This window comes from Euprymna scolopes, chromosome 21 (genome assembly GCF_053919585.1).
Source record: "Euprymna scolopes isolate OS-2025 chromosome 21, ASM5391958v1, whole genome shotgun sequence".
NCBI classification, from domain to species: Eukaryota; Metazoa; Mollusca; class Cephalopoda; order Sepiida; family Sepiolidae; genus Euprymna; species Euprymna scolopes.
In genome coordinates, this window is record NC_136502.1 from 83,922,934 (window position 1) to 83,945,309 (window position 22,376).

The 22,376-nt window shown below is 30.6% G+C and overlaps 2 protein-coding genes across 2 annotated transcripts in view; both read left to right on the forward strand.

Moving 5' to 3' along the window:
* LOC145242857 (protocadherin Fat 4-like) overlaps positions 1–1,180 on the forward strand; it is a 154,864-nt gene extending 153,684 nt beyond the window's left edge. Inside the window, exon 9 of the mRNA XM_080105972.1 lies at positions 663–1,180. Within this exon, the coding sequence (XP_079962098.1) occupies positions 663–919 (257 nt within the window). The 3' untranslated portion in view covers positions 920–1,180. The remainder of the gene's footprint in view (positions 1–662) is intronic.
* An 801-nt stretch (positions 1,181–1,981) lies between these two features.
* Positions 1,982–22,376, forward strand: part of LOC145242858 (protein dachsous-like) — a 237,304-nt gene continuing 216,909 nt past the window's right edge. Inside the window, exons 1-2 of the mRNA XM_080105973.1 lie at positions 1,982–2,424; positions 10,158–10,374. The gene's annotated coding sequence lies outside the window, so the exon portion shown is untranslated. The remainder of the gene's footprint in view (positions 2,425–10,157; positions 10,375–22,376) is intronic.

The following is a 22,376-nucleotide window of genomic DNA, read 5'->3' on the forward strand; positions in this document are numbered from 1 at the left end:
GGGGGGTATGAATAATATCGGGCACAAGTATATATATATATATATATATATATATATATATATATATATACACACACACACGCACACACAAATAAATACACATTGGTCTTTATTATATAATTGGGTGAAAAGATGAAGTGTGATTAGCGACCATTTCATGCCACTTTCAGTCGATCGGATTCACACAAAAACTTGGAACTTGGGTTCCACACGGACTTATATATATATATATGCACATTGATCTTTATTATAGAACAGAGGCTATTTTTTGTTGCATCATTCACCAGGTGGCTAAATGCGACTCATACCAACATTTTATATATATCATTTAAAGTTCTCAAAAAAATGAAGTCAATAAACAATATCAAAGTTTAACTACATAAGAATTCAAATGGTAAATTACTAAGTATGCATATTAATTATTTAGTTTGGATAGTTATCAACGCCTGGATTGAAAATACATCACAATTTAATGAAGATTTAGAAATAGCTCCAATACTGAGTTATTGAATTCCCAATATATTCTTGTCAAATTAAGAATCTTTTTGGATTGGTGTATTGAAGATTTTGTGTTGGATTGAATATCCATCGTTTTTTGGCTTGATACAATTGCTTCATGAATGGACAATGTTAGTGGATTTCTTTTTTTTTTTTTTTTTCAGATGTTGTTTCCTCGGCAGACGATATAGAGGCTCATTCCTCTAATAAAGAACAAATTGATAACAGAAATGAGGAAGCTGTTCAACAACAACAACAACAGCAACAACAACAACAACAACAACAGGTACTCTTTTCTGGAGACAAAACCCTTACGAACCGGAGATTCAACAGGCCCAACATTGCTTATGTTCCTGATTGCAGCCAGTGGACTGACACAAGCCATTCTACAATGGACAGCGGCATTTCTGACATTCACTGATAAAACTATTTTACAGGGGAGGGGGGAAAGTGTAGATTTTTTTTTTAAATTACACGAAAAAATAACTGCAAGTAGTATATTCAGGCTTTACTGGGCATCCAGTGCACTTCCAAATAAAATTTACAGTTGTATGCTCATTATTAATAACCTATCTCAAGAAAAAATGTCATTATTTAAAAAAGAAAAAAACTTTACATTCTAAACCATATCGATCAAAGACTGCAACATTACTTATATATATATATATATATATATATATATATATATATATATATATATATGTATGTATGTATGTGTATATATGTATGTATGTGTATATATGTATGTGTATATATATATGTGTGTGTATATATATATGTATATATTGATATATATGTATGTATGATATATATGTATATATATGTATATATTGATATATATACATGTATGTATGTGTGTATATATACATGTGTGTGTATATACATATGTACATATATAAAGATATATGTATATACAAATATATATACATATATATATATAGATACATATACATATATATACATACATATACATATAGATATGTACATATATATACATATATATGTATATATACATATATATACACACCTATAGGTATATATATATATATATATATATATATATATACACACACACACATATTAAATATACATATACACACATATATACATACATATATATATGTATATTTATATATATATATATATATATATATATATATATATATATATATATATATATATATATAAGCATTTTTATACAATGTTTACTAGTGAACATTTGTTTTCAGTCATTTGTCATTTGCTGTACAAAAAAAAAATTCCAAATCTTTGATGTTTTTGAGATAAAGAACATTTTTGTAAAAATCTATTCCTTTTTGCTTGTTAGTGATCATTGAAGAAAAGTCTTTCTTTATCTGTAAACCGCATCAGTCTGAAAATTGGCTAAATGTTAAAATCAATGGTTTGTATCTGAGACATCGATTCCCTGCTAAGGATAACAATTAACCCAAGTTCTCCCCCCATCCTCTCCACCCGTCTTTTTTTTTTTTCTTTTTGGACTGGATATCTACCAGAAAATATTTAGTTGCTGAATTAGAAGAGATTTGAATAGCTTCGTTACAAAACGCTAAGTACATCATAGGTTTTACTATAAAGTAGTTGTCAATTAAGGTTTCTTTGATTATGTCTACAGTTTGAGCTGCCATTACGCAGTGCAAACAACACTATTGATAAGATTGAAGAGTTCTTTCCCCCTTTTTTTTTTCCTTTTCTTGTTTTGTTAATAACATGTGCATGTGCTACACACGAAGAATACAATGAGTAAAACTACTGTCTCCTTTTCTTACATAAACACACCTCACCCATAGATGCAATTACTCATCTGAAGTAGTAGCAGAATTTAAAAAAAAAAAAAAGAAGAAAAGTCTTTCCCCAGGGGAAATGCCTTATCCCTTAACGCAGTCAACAGTGGATTCAGCACATCATGTAAGTTTTGAGTTTTTATTTACCTTATCCTTCCTCTTGCAGTTTTTTTTTATATACCTTGTGTTTCTTTGACAAATGTATAACATATTTGGAGAGATATCACGTTTTAGAAAGAGATTAGAATGATTGACAATGATGATAATCAAATCCAAATGTGATATATTGCTTCAATATGCTTATGCAACATAGTATAAATTATGTCATGATCACTGATACGACATCACACAACAGGTGTCCCATGCTCGTGCAGTATCAAGTGAAAAAGTGAGACTCATTATATTGAACCGTTTTTTTTTTTGTTTTGATTCCTAAAAACTCTCTAATAGTATCAGTCTCATTGGATAACTGAAAGATCATGAAACAGCTTTTGTAAGATGAAGTGTTAAGGTTTATATATATATATATATATATATATATATATATATATATATATATATATATATATATATATATATATATATGTTAGGGTTTATATATATATATATATATGTTAGGGTTTATATATATATATGTTAGGGTTTATATATACATGTGTGTATATACATATGTACATATATAAACATATACGTACATACAAATATATATACATATATATATGGATACATATATATATACATACATATAGATATGTACATATATATATACATATATATACACACATATAGGTATATATAAATATATGTTAGGGTTTATATATATATATACGTTAGGGTTTATATATATATATACATATATATATATATACATATATATATATATATATATATATATATATATATATATATATATATATATAGAGAGAGAGAGAGAGAGAGAGACGAGTAGATTAAATGTATACTTAAAAGATATTTAAATCCAGCTCCATAATTAAGCTGTTTAATAACTCACAGAATTATTATATATGTACATATTTACACCCATATTATCATATATTGAATAGTTCAAAATTATGTATGTATGTATATGTATATATATATATATATATATATATATATATATATATATATATATATATATATATATATAATGTGTGTGTGTATATATCCATGATGGACTCTCCCGTCAATCCGTCAATTTCGACGTATGAGCTTCTGCGACAACAACTAAGTTGTTCTACACAAAACCTTTACCACTATAAACAAATCATCTGTGTGGATTTCTGAGCATCTCAGTTGTGTTGAAGCTCAGACATCGAAAGTTCATCATATATATATATATATATATATATATATATATTAGTGGTCGGACGATTAATTGAAATCGGGATCAGAAAAAAAAATCAGTTATCAGAATCAGTAACGAAATTGGAAAAATCTGAGCATATTTTCCGATGCCCAAAACAATTCTTCTGATTGTCTTATTTATTTGTTATTTTAAAAGAAAATCTTCACTGCTGGTGATATAGATGCTGCACATAAATTAATTGGTCCTTAGTCAATGTAGGGGAAACCCTTCATACTGAGACAATTACTATTTTTTTGGATACTGCTAGAGTTCCCCCTTTTTACGATTGTTTTAGGGGAGCTGGTTTAACCCAACATTAGAAACAACCTTGTGTCTAATTTGCTTTCGTGGGGAAGTAAATAAATACATAAAACTAAACCCTATAGATCATCCCCCACAAGTGTGTTTTTACGCTTGAGAAAATATCTACACATTTAAAAGAAGTTTTTTGTGGTAATCGGAAAAATAACAATTCTCTAGTAAAATTTTTAGAGATTTATGAAGAATTGGAATCGAGAATTTAGTACGAAATTTGTAATTTTATCGGAATTGAGAAATATATTAGAATCCTCCCAATATATATATATATATATATTCAAACTCCAAAAATTTTGCAAGTTTACAAATTGGGTACTAAACGTAAGACAAATATAAATATTAATATTAGTATTTATAGAACAATCCCAGCCAGATAAAAAAAAGCTCAATATTCAAGATAGAGCATTGATATAAAGAATTCAGTATAAATTATATTATTATTCGACAAGGAATACAAAATATATTTAATTTAAAAATAATTTTTTTTTTAATTAAAATTTAAAATTTTTAAATTCAAAATAATTCTGTAAACAAGAGTTCTGAAATAATTTTGTCAAATAATAAATTTTTGTAATTTCTAATTTATAGAGTTCATGCTGAATTCCATTTATATATATATATATATATATATATATATATATATATATATATATATATATATATATATATATATATATACAAATCTGCTTTTATTTGTTCTATCTTATATACATACATATATATACTTTTTATTAATTTTTACATTTGAAGTAATGTGTTGCTACACAGTCATGGGCATGTTTCAGCCAGCTAGTTTTTACTAACTAAAAACCTCTTCAGGCGATACATCTAATACAAAAGCAAAGTTTGCAAGTATACTTTGCTCTGCTTCGGTATTGAGCACTCTTATATTAACCTTGTTATACTTCATTGGTTACTTTACAACCTCGAATTATGTATAAAGATTTCGTGATTCCATTACTCATCATGTGAATGATACTTGACTAAAAGGCATATGTAAATAAATATATGAACATGATCAACATAAAAATAAACATGATGACTGTAAACAAAATGTGTTCATCCATTTCTGTGGCTTGACTGTTTACATTTATGATATATATATATATATATATATATATATATATATATATATATATATATATATATATATACAAGAGAGGAAGCAAATAAAAGCAAATTTGAAGAGTACATTCAGTGTCAGATGATAAAGTCTCCTTCTAAAAGTAGACTTTAGTGAAAATCAATTACCTGATGTTTTGCTAAAGTCTACTTTTGGCAAGAAACTTGCTGATTTGGATCTGCCATTTTGATTGTCTTATTTGGTAGCACTGCAATTATTCTGATTTAACTCAAAGCACTACACTCATAAACACTTGATGCATAATAATATATATATATATATATTGGTTACTATATTTTCTATTTGAATTCTATGTCTGTTTCCTTTCAAACTTACTATATCATATTTACATTGGTTTGAATATACACATGTGTACGCATACATATTTGTGTGTGTATGTTTTTATTATGTCTCCATGTGTATATATTATGCATACATGTGTTTATATATATATATATATATATATATATATATATATATATATATATATATATATATATATATATATATATATATATAACTCATTTGATTATCTAATCTGGGATTTAACCTATTCATATTTGTATGTATGTATGTATGTATGTATGTATGTATGTATGTATGTATGTATGTGTGTGTATACATACGTGCCTGTGTGTACAATGTTGCTTTTTTGTAGATAAACATGTTTGTGGTCTCAATTTTCTAAATAAACATTTAAAAATCTACAACATTTATTAATGGTATTACCTACACAAACATTTGTGTCTATCTATTTGATTATTTACCTTGTTATTATATGTATATATTCGGCTATTTACTTAATTATTATATATATATTCGTTTATTCACATAGTTATAAGTATTTCATATTTTTTTTATTTTATGTGCATGTATATAAATATTAATACTATTCTTCACAACTGTGTTATGAAGGTAAAAAATATATATGATAAAATGAGTTAACATTTTTCATACTGATGTTGTATTTTCTCTGATTTTCTACAGCATGCTAATGGTATTGGTCTGCAAAAACATAACATGATATATATGACAGATACAAACTGTTTTATAGAGAATTCATGTTGATTTAGTTTCGAATCAATCTTTACGAATTTTTACTTGGCTTTCCTTTCTTTTCTTCCTTAAATACATCATGCAATCAAATTTTCAAAAAAAAAAAAAAAAAGAAATGAAACATTTTTATTTTGAAAATAAAATGCTAACCTATTTAGCCTTAGTTCCTTCCCCACTTTTAGTTTCCCATTTTTACTCTTTTATTCAACAAGCAATGTTGGCAACTACAAATGAGAGGAAGATTGTTGCCAGAAATGGAAAAAAATAAAAATAATTTTTTTTTCTTCAGCTAAAATTAAATTGCACCAATTTCTATAGCTTTACAAATGCTAGAGAATCGAACAAAAAGCGTTCAACCGTGTCTTCATCTCTCTTAATTCTTACGAAAATACTGAAATACTAGCTTTATGGTAAAAAAAAAAAAATACTCCATTTCATTTATCTATTTTTTTAATTGCATAAAAATTGACTCTAGCAATTCCGTTTCACTATTTCTTGTCAATATTATGAGTAACAAAGATGACACCAACTAAACAGGAATAGACTTTTATAAAAATGCTATTTAATCTTCTAATTGGATGACAAGTAATTAATTTAGCATTCAGTAATTGAATGAAGAAAATATTTTTTATTTAGTTGGCAAGAATTTTCTTAGGAAATTTAAAGAAAAAAATCACAATTTTTGAGCACTGCGTAGTCTTCCTTAATGATCAGTATCTTAAACGAAGAAAATTGATGACGAGTAACAATATAATGAGTTTCACTTTTTCACTTGATTCTTTATTGCATCATCAAGTACTAAAAAAAAAAAGGAAATACAATAGAGGTTATTCCTTATTTTTTTAAAAGAGAGTCACCACTTATAAAGATCCAAAGGCCACTCAAGGATAAAGGTTAATGAATGTACAGTGGTCACTAGGACAATAGCATATCATATTAATCATTAGTGGTAGAAATTGGGTACAATTTCGGCTCAGCAAGAACTTGTTTACATTGAGCTTGAAGACGACCATATTGTAGTCAGCTGGAAAGCAGGTCAGTGGAACAGAGTTCCACGGGTAGGCAGTTCTAGGAAAGGAGCTTTGTTCATAGAATCTGTGTTTAGATATAGGCACAGATAGAGTGTTTTTGTAAACATTTGGCAAAAAAGGATAATAGATTGGAGCTCAGACGAGCACATGTCATGAAAATAACAGTAGGTCAAACAGGTTCAGAATGTTCCTGCTGTATGTTGCAGGGAAGAGAAAAGTATGCTAATGTGATTGCTACTAAATTTTGAAGCCGGTTTTGAACTCTGTCAAGGTGAGATAGGGTTCTCTGAGCAGTTTCATCCCAGATATGGTAACAATCTTCTATTTTAGAAGGTATCTGGCTCTTATAAAGGTAAAGAATTACATCGAGAGAGAGATATCTTCTGGAGCGATAGAATGATGCAACTATTTTTATGCCGACCTTCGCAACAGATTTGATGTAAGTCTTCTATTTCAGATCAGGAGTGAAGGTCAAACTCAGAAGCTTGACAAAACAGGGAGCTTCTTTTAGACGAGAATCAATTGGGGCCAAGTGGGGATCTGAGCATTTATGGTGAAAAGATAGAAGCTTGGTTTTGGATGCATTTAAATTAACCATCCATCTTTTGCCCCATTGCACCACAAGCTCATGGTCAGTGGAGAGAGAACTCCATGACAATATTCCAGTTATGGTACTCAAAAAAACTGCAACCAGGACTAGCACCCGTTCTTGCAAAGCGGTTCAATTGATGCATAAAGGAGAAATGGAAATGGAAAACCTCATTAATCTGCTCAGTATTTAAAAATACTGGAGATCGGTTCTCTGCATCTAAGTACAGACCAATTAGTCTTGCGTGTGTCAAGAGTAACTTGCTTGAATCTGTGTAACATAGAGAAATTTTCCACTACCCAAGCAAAAACAGCCTTCTCAGTAACAAGAAATATGGTTTCTGTCCTGTGAGATCAACAGCTGATGTACTTACTGTAATTTCACATAAGACAGTGATTCTATCGATTCCTCTTAAAAGCAATAGCTCTTGACATATCAAAGGTATTTGATAGGGCTTGGCATAAAGATCTAGTTAACAGCATTTCCAGCTATGGAATATCTGAAAATGTCTTCTCAGCCACTGATTTTTTTTCTCTCCGCTAGGATTTTACAAGTAGTCATCAATGGACAGAAGTTCAAATCTCAAAGTATCAATGCTGTTGTGCCTAAAGGATCCATCTTGGGCCCAACGCTCTTCCTTATCTTCATCAATGATCTTCAAAATCATATTGTTAGTTCATTTGTTGACATATATGCAGATGACACTTCATAGGCCAACAACGACTAAAATCTCTCTATTTTGGTTTGGCCTAGATGACTTCTATTATGAAAAATTTTCAAATAATGATCTAATAATAAAATAATAAAAAAATCAGCGAGGGGTTTAACTCATTTTAAATTGAAGAATATAATAGGGGTTGTCTACCTTAAGTTTTAAAACTGTGCAAACAAATAAAAATTTAAATTTAAAAAAATAATCTGAAGAAATTTTTAAAAAGCAGAAAGATTATGATTTATTTATTTTTCAAAAATGATATGTTACTAAATATAACAAAGCAATACCTTCCATGAAAATTCTTTAAATACTGGATAAGGTCATTGTGAGGAATATCCACGTTCTATGGTAATTATCACAATAATCTGTATAACATATAAAATTTTTTGTAAGATTTTAAAAGTTATACTTTGCACTTGAGCTAATATATCAAACTTTGATTCTGACTAACCATTTGTTATATATTTGTTATTGTTGTGCCATGTTATTGGCATTATAATAGTATACTTTGCTATAGTTTCTTTGCTAAATAAAGTATTGGTAAGATGGAAACATTTTTCAATTACAATCGGAAAATCAAAGTCAGGAAAAGGGAAATATAATTTTAATTGAATTATATACGTAGGGTTATCTCTCTTACAACTAAAATGTTATATCCTTTTCTGTATAAGTTTGAAAAAATAAAATTAAAAACTAAACAACTTATCTGCATCTTGGGTAATACTGGGTGGATGGATATATATATATATATATATATATATATATATATATATATATATATATATTCTGCGTTTTAACTTCTTTCATGCTCTCTTTCCCTTTTTCTCCATCATATCATCCCCCCCCCCAATTTTCTCCCCATTTTTACATTTCTAATCTAAATGTCTTTGAACTTGGTATTGTCTTTTTACTCTTATTTTTGTATAATGCAGGCTTTTTCTCCTCTTTTGATGAGAAGCATTTAGCTTCGAAATGCCATGGCCTAAAGAGGTTTCCTCCCTCCTTTTATTCCCCTTTCTTGAACTCTTATGGAATTGATAAAGTAATAAAGGTCCTATGTAAATTTACTTTATAAATTAAAAAAAGATAAGGAGTAAAGTTACATAAAAGTTACAGAATTTCAATATATACTATTGCTCTATCTCGTATATTGAGCTTTCTTTATCTTGTTGGGATTGTTTTATAAATATTGATTATAATATTTATATGGACATTAGGTTTACAGTATTATATAATCTGAAATCCGACAGCATTTCAGAATTTCATTTAATCCATACATGAAAAATTAACTAATATCCACATGAATATTGCAGTTATCCTACAAGAATAATAATAAATAACTGTAAGCAATAGTATAGTTCAATAATTAGTAAAAGTTTAATAAATATCAATTTTTTTTAAATAACGGAAAAAAAACAACAAAAAAAACAAACAATTGTATTAGAACCTGTCGTATGTTTGTTTTTCGACCAGATATTGTAGCCGACAAAGACAAGAAACATTATTTTCTTTTATAGTTTTAAGTTTGAAAAATTCAGAAAAGCGTTTTCGTTATAAAATTAATAATAATAAAAAAAACTTAATTTTTACTTTAAAAAAAAATACTTATTTTATCTCCTTATTTGAACTTTTTTGCTGCTGTTACCGATTCCACAATTGTTCTGTATCCACTTTCAGATTGCATTGAGTTTGTCCTCTGAAGCTTCAGCAGTGTATTACTCTTTAGAAGACGTTTCGCTTTGACGTCAGAGTCATGCCCCAAAAATGATTCTCGGAAGTAATATTACACTCTCATCACGTGATCCGATGAAAAATAAATGGCTGATAGGATTAAAGTTGAAAAGAGGAAAAGTTTTGGAAAATTCATAACCGATTCCAAACTGATCACAAATCCGTGAGTTTTTACTAAAACTTTACTTTTTCATTTTGTTTTTATTAAATTTTTACATTTAAACTCCTCAATGTTGTTTTTTTGTTTGTTTGTTTCCAAAGTTATAACTGTTAATTTCTTTTGATGTTGAGTATTTTGGTATTATTGCATACAAAAATATTTCAAGCCACTTTTCGGCGAATAGTGGCTTGAAATATTTTTGTATACAATAATACCAAAATGCATGGAATATTGTTATCATATCTGGGCTGATTCATCTATCACTAGTCTCTCGCTCCTAGAGAGGGTTCAAAAAAGAGTCGCCAACCTAATAGGTCCCGCACTGTCGGCTAAACTCCAACCTCTGTCCCATAGCTGAAATGTGGCATCCCTGTGGGCCTGTGCCTTTTTTATAAGTATTTTAATGGTAAGTGCTTGGACGAACTCAAAGCACTAGTACCCCGTTGACGTAAATACCTCCAGCAAATCAGGCAGGCAGCAAAATACCCCCTACACTGTAGAGATTCCTAGTTGCCGTATAAACATTCTACTCAGATAGTTTCTTCCTTTGAACTGCTACACTTTGGAATTTCCTTATAGGCTCCAGCTTCCCTAACTGTACTGACATGCAGAAGTTCAAGTGTAATGTGAACAGACATCTCGCTGCCCAACTTCCTACATAGTATCTCTGCAAATCTGATCCCAAATAGTAGCCCCTTACGACTTAGTTGTACTGTGCCTTGTTTGGAGTGAAAAAAAAGCAGTAAAATAAAAAAAATTACATTTATTTAAATGACTCAAATAGATTACGTTTTGATCAATCATCATCAGTACTAGTTATTTGGAATGATTTAAAATGTTGCAACTGTGAAAAATATAAAACTTATTTTGGAAATAAATTTTGTTGAAAAAAAAAAGGTAGAAAATATTTGAATTTCTAAATTATTTTGTTTCTAAGATTAATTTAAGAATGTGAATATACAGGGAATATGGCGTGGAGATGCCATGTTTATTCATTTTTGAAAAGTTATTTGAAAGCAGGGTGTTCAAAAAGTCACTGAAGGGTTTTGAACTTAAAAGATTCTTTATTTTTGATGAAACCTTTCTGTAATTTTAACGCAATCTGACTAAGACATTGGGAAATTATTTTGAAAAAAAAATAATTCAAACAATTTTTATTTATGAAAAATAATGTCTTTTAAATGTTACCCATTTTCAGCTATGCATATTTGTGCTCTTTCCAAAACATTATTCATGACAGACTGCAGAATCTCTGGATTGTGATTTATTCCCTTATTTCGTTCCTGATGTTTTCCTTCAATTCTTGCAGGGTTTTGGGTTTTATGTTTCGAGGTCTGCCAGTTCATGGAACGAAATAAGGGAGTTAAATTGCAATCAAGAGATTCTGCAATCTGTCATGAATAATGTTTTGGAAAGAGCACAAATATGCGAAGCTGAAAAAGGGGCAACATTTAAAAGACATTATTTTTCATAAATAAAAATTGTTTGAATTTGTATTTTATTTTTACATAATTTCCCAATGTCTTTGTCAGATTGTGTTTAAATTACAGAACGATATCATTAAAAATAGAGAATTTATTTAAGTTTAAAACCTTTCAGCGACTTTTTGGATACCCTAAATAAGTATTTTTCATAATTTTAACATTTAATAAACTGTCAGATTTGTCATTAAATCTTCTCTTACACACACACACACACACACACACACACACACACACACACACACACACACACACACACACACACACACACACACACACACACACACACATTTATTTAAATATAGTTTCATAGATACTGCAGCTCATCTTTGTTGCTGACATACATATGTAAAAATCAAAGTGTTTTTGTTATTGAAAATACATTTTAAAAACACAATTTCTAATGTAACATTTGGACTAATATTTATATTATAGAATGTTTACAATTATTTGATAAGAAGCATATTCAAATGCATATAATCACACACACACAACACACACACACACACACACACACACAAATCTGCTTATGTTTATCAATAGGGCGATATTGACAGCTTGATATTTGTTGTCTTTATAGTGACGCATATTCTATATGCTTGAGGGAGTTATTTCCCTTTGTAAACCCCCTATATTTAAGAGCGCCTATATTTATTTATAAAATATAGTTATCACCAGATACATGTTTCATTGTTACAGTGGCTCATCAGTGGATGACAATGAGATTCGAACCCACGATTCTAGATGCTGTAGTCAGGTGCTTTACCAAAAAGCTATGGAAGTTCGGTCTGGAAAACAGGAAACTTTTTTATTGCTTTTAAATCTTTATCAATTTATTATGTTTTTTTTATCATAACAAACAGACAAACAATAAAAGGCGATAAAAATATTTCAGGTGAGATTTCTGTAGCTTAAAGGTAATGCTCCTGATTGCAGCATTTGTAGTTATTGATTTAAATGTTACAGTAGTCAGCCACAATGGATAACTATATTAAAAAATGTGTGTATATATGTGTGTATGTGTGAATGAACTCTTTTTCTGGGTCAACGGCCAACTAGTACCGTGTATATTTGTGTGTGTGTATATGTGTATTGGGGTAGAGAGGGCTCCCGTAAGCCGTGGTGAAGGCAACCTTTCTAGGAAAAGCAAATCTCTGATTTAAAAAACCATAAAGCGGAAGACCAGTACCCGCATTAAGCTGGTCTGCAGTTTAATTTGTTGCTGGCTATCTTGCTCTTGCTTTTTGCTGGATCTCAACATTTTGAACCGAGAGAGAGACTTAGCTGTCGTACAAAGCTAAGACTCTGTAACATCATATTTGTATAGATACTCCCTCATGGATTTTAAATGTCTGAGGGAGTGGCACTCGTCTGACAAGACGTTGCAATCATCATGTGCGTGTGTATATATGTGTATATATGTGTATATATGTGTGTATATGTGTATATATGTGTGTGTGTGCACAAAAATAATGTCGTATTTTGACGTTCAACTTCAAAAGATCATAACTCCTTTCATAATAAACTTCGACACATTTTGAGAAACAAGTTTATTTATCCCATAAGCATAGAATTCAGAGTTCTACAAGCGATGAAGTCATTGAAGGTCAATTCAACATCATCTCGGCTTTTGAAGTATTTTTCGCACAGGAAATTGTCGAGATGATCGAAAAAGTGATAATCGGTGGGAGAGAGGTCCAGTAAATATGGTGGATGAGGCAGAGTCTCATAGCCTAATTCATTCAGCTTTTGCAGGGTCAGTTGAGTAACATGCAGGCGAGCGTTGTCATGGAGGAGAATTGGTCCCTTCATGTACGTTGGAGCTTCTGGTGCATTTCGTCAATTTGTCAAATACAAAAAACTGTGATGGATGAGACCACCAGACAGTCACCATAACCTTTTTTTGTGCAATTTTGGCTTCGAGAAGTGTTGTGGAACTTCTCCAGCATCCAACCACTGTGCTGCGCCGGTTGTCATAGAGGATCCACTTTTCATCGCACGTCACAATCCACTCGAGAAATGGGTTGTTTTGTTGCACAGAAGGTGCATAAAAGACACCTAAAAACACCCATTTTTTTTTTATTATCATTCAATTCATATGACACCTATTTATCCAACTTTTTTTACTTCCCTATTTGCAAACGACTATTGAGTAGTCGACCTCGAGTTCAGCAGCAAGTTCTTGTGTAGTTTTGTGAGGATCGGCTTCAATTAAGGTTTTCAAATATTCATTATCAACCGCAGTCGGCCAGCTACGACCGTCTTCATCTTTGAGGCTCTCATCACCATTGCGAAATTTCTTGTCACATGTACATTAGTGGTTCCTGGACTAAATGCATAATTAATATCACAAGCTGCCTGGCCAGCTTTTCAGCCTAGTTTGAACTGGAACAAGAAAATCGTGCGGATTTGAATTTTGTCCATGCTGTCGAAAAGCCTACGAAGAAAATTAGTGAAGAGATTGAGAGCGGTAACCTATAACACGATTCGAGAGAGCAAAAAACACACTTCAAAATGATCTATAACGTGGCTATATATATCAATGAATTAATTCTGAAATCATATATAAAAGTAACATATGTGAGAAAACGATATTGTTTTGGCATCAACCTAATACGTGTATATGTATATGTGTGTGCATATATATATATATATATATATATATATATATATATGTGTGTGTATGTGTGTGCATATATATATGTGTGTGTATCTCTCTCTCTCTCTCTATATATATATATATATATAGAGAGAGAGAGAGATAGATAGATAGATATATACACACACATATATATCACATGCATACATACATACACACACATATAGACGCATGCATATATATATATATATATATACATACATACATAAACATATACACACATACGCACACATATATATATATCATGCCAAAATGAGAGAAAAAAATTGGCAGTGAATATATACACCGTTTAAGGAAACTCTGTCAAATAGAGCTTACAAACAAAAACAAAGTAGCTGCCATTAACCAACTAGCCATACCTGTGATAACATGCAGTTTTGGCATCACAAAAAGATATAAACAGACTAGAAACTAAAACATGGAAAATGTTGAAACTGTTCAGAATAACATACAGAAACCAGTTTCTGTCTAGGCTGTATCTACACAGAGGATCAGGAGGTACGTGATTGACCATCAGCATCATCATGAGCATCACGACAAATGACTGATGAGCTCCCAAAATCCAAACTTCAAAATGGTGCACCAACGTAATGAAACAAGAGCCGGTAGAACAACCTCCATCATAAAACTGGCCAAGCATTTAGGACACTACTGTCTTACAAAAGAGACAGAATCAGAAAACAAGTTTGCTATAAAAATAGCTCAAAAGAATTGCCAAAAATAGACCAAGAACTTCCATTGCAAAGAAAATTGAAGAATAGGCTAACCAACAGTCATAATCTACATGCGTCGTCTCAATTTCTATATGTACTGGTCTGTTGTATTGTTTTCCACTCAACTATTGACGAGAGCTAGCAAAACTAAACATCATGTCTATATATAAAACACCAGGTAATACAAATTCTATACATTTCAACCTGACGATTCCCTACTTGGATGAAATGCATAATTACCATATATTTTTATAACTTGCTATACATATATAATGTATATATAACCACAAAGAGAATCAACTGTAAAATTGTACAGCTCCTACATATTTTATTTTCTCTTGAAATGTATAAAATACTTTCACTGAAAATCATTTTCTTTCCAAAATTATAACAAGCTTACGTCAGCTGTCCCTTCATTTTACAACTCACATAGTTTTTCCTTTATTTTTTGTGTTGTTAACTATTTATAGTATTCTTCAGGCCATAAGATTTATCCTTTTGCTTATAGAAGTTAACCTAGGATAAGGATAGATCTGCCTTCTCTGAATTCTCATTATAGCTTATGTTTATGTATCACAATAAAATCACCTCAATTTTACTTTAATTTCTTGAATAAAAAAACTTTGTCTATGATATTGGATACATATGATGTGTGGTGCATGTTTATGTTCTACAATAATCCAAATACAAATTTATTCAATAAATGTGTCACCAGGAACCCTCTATCACTACCAATTTAATTACCAATCTTTTAGCATTAGAATAAAAGAATAAAATTGCTACTATAAAAGTAGCAGAAACTTGCAATGAGGCTAGTGAACTAGAGAATATATTGTGTTTGGAAAGAAATAGTTTACTTTGTAGGCTTGTATAGAATCATGTTTTCCAGCTGTTATCACTTGTAAAGGATTTCATTTCAAATTCCATGTTTCAGGGCCTTTCTCTAGTTAGTTTATTGTCTTGTAGACTTGTATAAAATCGTGTTTATCGTTTTCTTTTTTTTCACTTGTGGGGTATTTCATAATGATGGGTCATCAGGAGAGAATATACACTGTTTTGGGGCCATCCTCTCAACGGCTTTTTCACATACCCCTTACTGATGTGAGGCCCGATTATCTGAATTGCATTTAAATGGACTGCTCAATGCAATAAAAATTGGACATTTAATAATTTAGTGTTTCTTATTACGAGCGATGACTTTGCGCATATTGTTTAAATGTTCAAAGGTTGCGTCTTAATTAAATTAAAATATGCTCATATCAGGAAAAAAATCTGTAAAATCTACTCATGCTGTTATTTTTTTAATGAAATTTTATGAATGAATGAAACATTTTAGATTTTGTTTGTCTTATTAATTTATTATTTATTATTTATGAATTTATTATTTATTAATTTATTTTTTATTAATTTATTATTTATGAATTTATTCTTTATTAATTTATTATTTATGAATTTATTATTTATGAATTTATTTTTTATTAATTTATTTTTTATTAATTCATCATTTATTATTTATTAATTTATTATTTATTAATTTATTTACTTCCATTGTTGTATTTTTTTAAAGATATTTATAATTTTATTTCGTGGTGTTTATTTATTTATTTTTTGCTTTTTTTTTGTTTCGTGAGTTTTTTTTTTTCACATATTTTGTGTTATACTCATTTTTTTTTTTTTCAAAACCAAACATTTGGTTTATTATTTAATTAATTGGAATTCATTATCAAGATGAGTATTATTTGTTAATTTATTTATTGCGGACTATTATCCGCATCTTTTAGTTGTTGTTTCACAACGTTTCGGCCAACTATTCCTCTTTGGGGCCCATGACGCAATGGATAGAGACATTGAATCTCTATGATTCCAGGTGAGCATTGTCTGAAGATAGCGGTTTCAATCCTACCCAAAGCCGGCTAGAGGATCAGTTGGCCAAAACGTGTTGAGATGAAAACAACTATGGAAGGCAGTAATTACTGAGGATGCTGTTAGGAGATTCGGAGTTCCTATCCCATCGCAGTAACAACCTGACAAAGACCTGGGGAATAGAAACAACTAAAAGATGAGGATAATAGTCCGTAATAAATAAATGAACAAATGTTTGGTTTATTTACAGTATACATATTAATTCAGTTCATTGAACTGTGCACACGCACAGTATTGAAAAAAGAAAAAAAAAAATCAAAGGATATAACATAAAAAATGTTCTTCAAACATTCATGACAATTGGTAAAATATCTATTATCATCGTTTCGAGCAAAGGGAGCAGTTTGGTAGCCATCAGAAAAAAAAAATCACAAATTAGTATCTCAGAAAAAGAAATTTCTAAAATAATTTCTATTATTGTAGTATTTCTGATAATTTACTTATTTCTTTTATTATATAAAATTATGACGTTGTGCTACAACCAAGAAACTTGTTACCAAAATAATCAAGGAAAATAATCGATTCTGTGGTTCCTCACTAAAATTTTCTTCACAAAAATTTATGGTAATAAATATAAAAAAAGAAAGAAATTTCTTCGCTGTTTTCTTTTTGTACAAATACTATTTGCATTTTTTGTTTTATTCTGTCTGTTATATTTGATAAACTCGTCAGATGTTAGAAATACTTGCAGGAATTATTTCTATAAGATCAAATCACTTTTGATGATAACGCTTCACATTTCTAAAGCATAATATAATTAAATGGTATGCGGCATAATCACATTGGATACACCGGTTCCCATCAGATCACCAAATTAAGCAATGATGAGCCTGGCCAATACCAGATGGGTGATCATTTCGGATTTCCAGCTGCTGTATGTGCTCTCCGCTTATCTCGGCATTGTTTCCAGTCGTCCTGGACTTCTCCTTGCGACTGGACTCAAGCAGTGCCGATTCAGGAGAGGTGTGGTTAGGGATTGCGCGACACTTGCCACATAATTACACGTGTAGCTGCCCCTACAGGGGGTATTCTTTGTCTTTCGAGACTGAATGGAGGTGTAATATAATTAACTAGCAGGGAAACCCGACGTTGCTTGGGATTGAATGAGAATTAATGAATGTTTCACTCTTTCATACTTTTATTGACATCGAAATCGATTAAACCACACATTTTTCAATCAAATCGATTGATTGTCTGCTCTAGTTGAGGACTCACTGTGGTACACCAGGAGGGAGCTTCACATGCTTCCCTGCAGTGACTTAGTCCACAATACGTTGTAGCCTACATTGCACTGTAGAGAACCTAGTTTTGATCTTATAAAATTATTTTTTAATCAAACTTAAATCAAACGTTAAAATGCCCAAATAAAGTATCATTGTAAAAATGTACTCTAAACAAAAACATTAATTTCGAATGCCCCCCCCCCCTGTCTTATCAAAGAACCTACTGTTGGTTTTATATGCCGGGTCTTTCTATTTGTACGGTGGTAAAACTTCTCAAATGCACTTGTGATGTTAGACTATATAAAGTGTTAACTTTGGTCAAAATTGGACTGTTCCTTTAATCAGATTTTTTCAATTATCGATACTTAGTAAAGGCATTCTGATAGAAAAACATATCTTAGAATACTCCCAGATACATGAAGTAAATTTGTGTGAAATTTAAAAAAAAAATAGTTTCAACCATTCTGAAGTTAATAGTGAACTCCCACAAACACACAAGTATTTTTTTTTATATAAATAGAGATAATCTATATATTAATGCGATAGTGTGTCTGTTATTTTCTGTGTCACGCTTACATCTGGGTTATTTAATTGTTATGTATTTCTATTTCTTGTAATAAATAATTGTACCAAGAATTCTTCATAATTTTGGTTTCAGTTTCGATTATAGCTGATGGCACTTAAATCATTTATTTTTTTTATAAATAATTTTACCAAGAATTGCTCATAAGTTTTTGTTTCCGTTTCGATTATAGCTAATAGCACTACAATAATCAATTTTTAAAAAATAATTTTATCAGGAATTCTTCAGAAGTCTTGTTTTCGGTTTCGATTATAGCTGAAGGAACTAAAGTTATATATATACATTCATAAGTTTGGGATTCGGTTTCGATTCAAGCTGATGAACCCAAGTCATATAGATATATATATATATATTTTTTTGAAATCGCAACTTTATAATATATAAAAATAGAAAGAACATTAACTCTATAATGATATATACAAAATCTGCAAGAATTAAAATATGTTTAAGCTACTTTACAACCGGGCGTCCCTGCTAGCTTAGATAAACACTTTTGCAGTTTTAACAAAAAAGCTACAATAATATCATAGCGTCTCCATTTATACTGAACATCTACAGAATGCCAACATCAATATATTACATATGAATGAGTCCCCTGTGGAATTTCCACAGGTCCCGCTAGTTTATAATTATAACATCATTATCATCATATTTGGTTTAATGTCTATTTTGCATGTTGGCATGTGTTGGATGGCAAATATGTATAATGATAAATATATATATATATATATATATATATATATATATATATATGTGTGTGTGTGTGTGTGTGTGTGTGTATATATCTATATAAAGCTGAATGTGTGTGTGTGCGGTCACGAATAGGCTCCTATATGATTGACTGTTTGAAAAAACTGATTACATATAATGATAGAAGATGTATCGAGACACAGGAATGGGTATGTTTGATCTGACAGAACGGTGGTTTATTAAAATTGTGGGGTTTGCATTCGCGCCTGGTCCACAAAGTATGGAAATAAAAAATTTAAAAATTAAAAAAAAACGTTTACAAGTGTTTTTGATATAGATGTACATAAGAATCTTTCATAAGTATGTTTTAACTATAATAGGGATGGTATGATAAAATTGTGGGGTCTGCGTTCGCGCCTGGCCACCATAGAATGGAAATAGGGACAAACTTTAATAAAGGTTTTTCATATCTATCTGCGTAAGTATACTTTTGTAATTATGTTTCAGTTTGAAGAAATATGGTATAATAAAATTATGGGGTGTTCGTTGGCACCTGACCTCCATAGAATGGAAATATGCCATAAAGTTTAACAAGGTTTTTTGATATTGATCCACAGAATATTGTGATAAGTGTTTCAGTGTGAACAGGTATGGTATAATAAATTTTGGAGTTTATCTATTTTATTTTTACTTTTATCATATTTTGCTTTGGTTTTGATACCCCCAAATTCGAAGCTATCCCTTTACAACACTTCCTTTATATAACCTATCCTGCTTTCATAAATCAGAGTCCATTTTCTGTAGGCTGTTTTTTAACCCAGTCAACGACGGGTACTTTTGTTAGTAATATATAGATAGAGATTACCAAATTATACAGTAAGTTTTTTGTTGGGTCTTTGTTATCTAATTTTACAGTTACCTATGTCGTGTGTTGAAACTGTGCACACATGTACACACACGCATGACAGCCGGTAGCCGAAATGCACTGAACAATTTGGGGTGAAGCTGTCAAAACTGATGTCGTCGGTAGTAAAAGATCAAGTACTTGATTCTCACAGCTACAGAGGTGAGGGCACCTGCCAGAGAAAAGGTCACATCTATACTTACCAGAGGGAAGGCAAAAGGGGAGAAGCATCCAGTCAGTAGGCAAAGCAACATTAGGCAAGCTCGCTGTTCAATCCACCAACCCCCTAGCTCGGCACACGTACATGAAGCAGATAATAAAGAAAATATTATTTTTATATGCTTATAAAAAAAATGAATTTTGCATTACAAGTTTTTCTGGCTGATGAAAAATCGACTGGTGTACATGCGACTACACCACACCTAGATTGCAACATTTTTGGTATCTATATTAAATATTCATCCACTTTCTTCAGTGAATCTGTACTTCATCTGCTATCTGGCAGCGGTCAGATTTTCATCATAATAGTCATTATTTCAGGTGCATGCTTGCATAAGTTATCTCATATATATGCTAGCGATTAAAACAAATTGTTGCCATAGAAACTGTGGTGCACATGCATGCATAGAAAATACTTGCATTGCTCGCACTTTTCACACTGCAACATTACATAATAACTTGACGTATTGACAAGGTGACTTCAGCATTTGAAGAGAAATATTCTATTTATTTGTACTCACTAGGAGTTCTCATAGATCAACATCAGGGATTACTTTTTGACAACAACTGGTGGTGTTCCATTGAGTCTGGGTGACAACAAGTCTCTCCAGCTTTCCAGTACGTTCCATCTCTTTTGATAACATTTGCAAATGAATTTGTGTTATCACAACAGCCACTTGCCATTGATTTCTTGCTGGCAATAACAATTGGTCTTCACTGGAATTTGGATGGGAACAAGCCTCCCCAAGGTTCCAGTCTTCTTCGCGCTCATCCAGTGGAGGTTTGGTTTGTGCTTTCTCTCCTTGATCATTTTATCCTTCTTACCCCTTTATTACTATTTGGCTTGATGCCAGTTGATGCTGACACAACAATTGGGGGGGGGGGGTACAGGGGGAGGGAGATTGTAGTTAACATACATTTTTTGAGGTTTCAGTTTTCTTGGTTTCATGTAGTGTTCCTCTATCGGTTTTGTTTTATTTCTGTTGCTGTTTCCTTGTGACCAGTTAGCGTTTGTAGCTCATGTGAGTTAGATTCCCCATACCAAGGTTTTCCTTAGGATTTCAGCATTACCGTCTTTCCCCCCTTGATTCTGATTTCTTGTAGTCTTTCTTCTCAGTTCTTTGGGACTGTTTTTAGTTCTCCTACAATTATCTATATATTAATATGATAGCGCTTGTGTTATTTTTTGTGTCATGCTTACATCTGGGTCATTTAATTGTTATGTACTTTCATTTCTTGTCATAAATAATTTTATAGTCATAAATAATTTTACCAAGAATTCTTCATTAGTTTTGGTTTCAGTTTCAGCTGATGGCACTCAAGTTATTTAATTTTTTTATAAATAATTTTACTAAGAATTCTTCATAATTTTGGTTTTCGTTTCGATTATAGCTGATGACACTCCAATAATCTATTTTTTTTAAATAATTTTATCAAGAATTCTTCATAAGTCGTGGTTTCGGTTTCGATTTTAGCTGATGGCACCTTAGTAATCTATTTTTTTATAAATAATTTTATTAAACATTCTTCATAAGTTTTGCTTTTAATTATAGCTGAAGGAACTAAAGTTTACATATATATATATATATATATATATATATATATATATA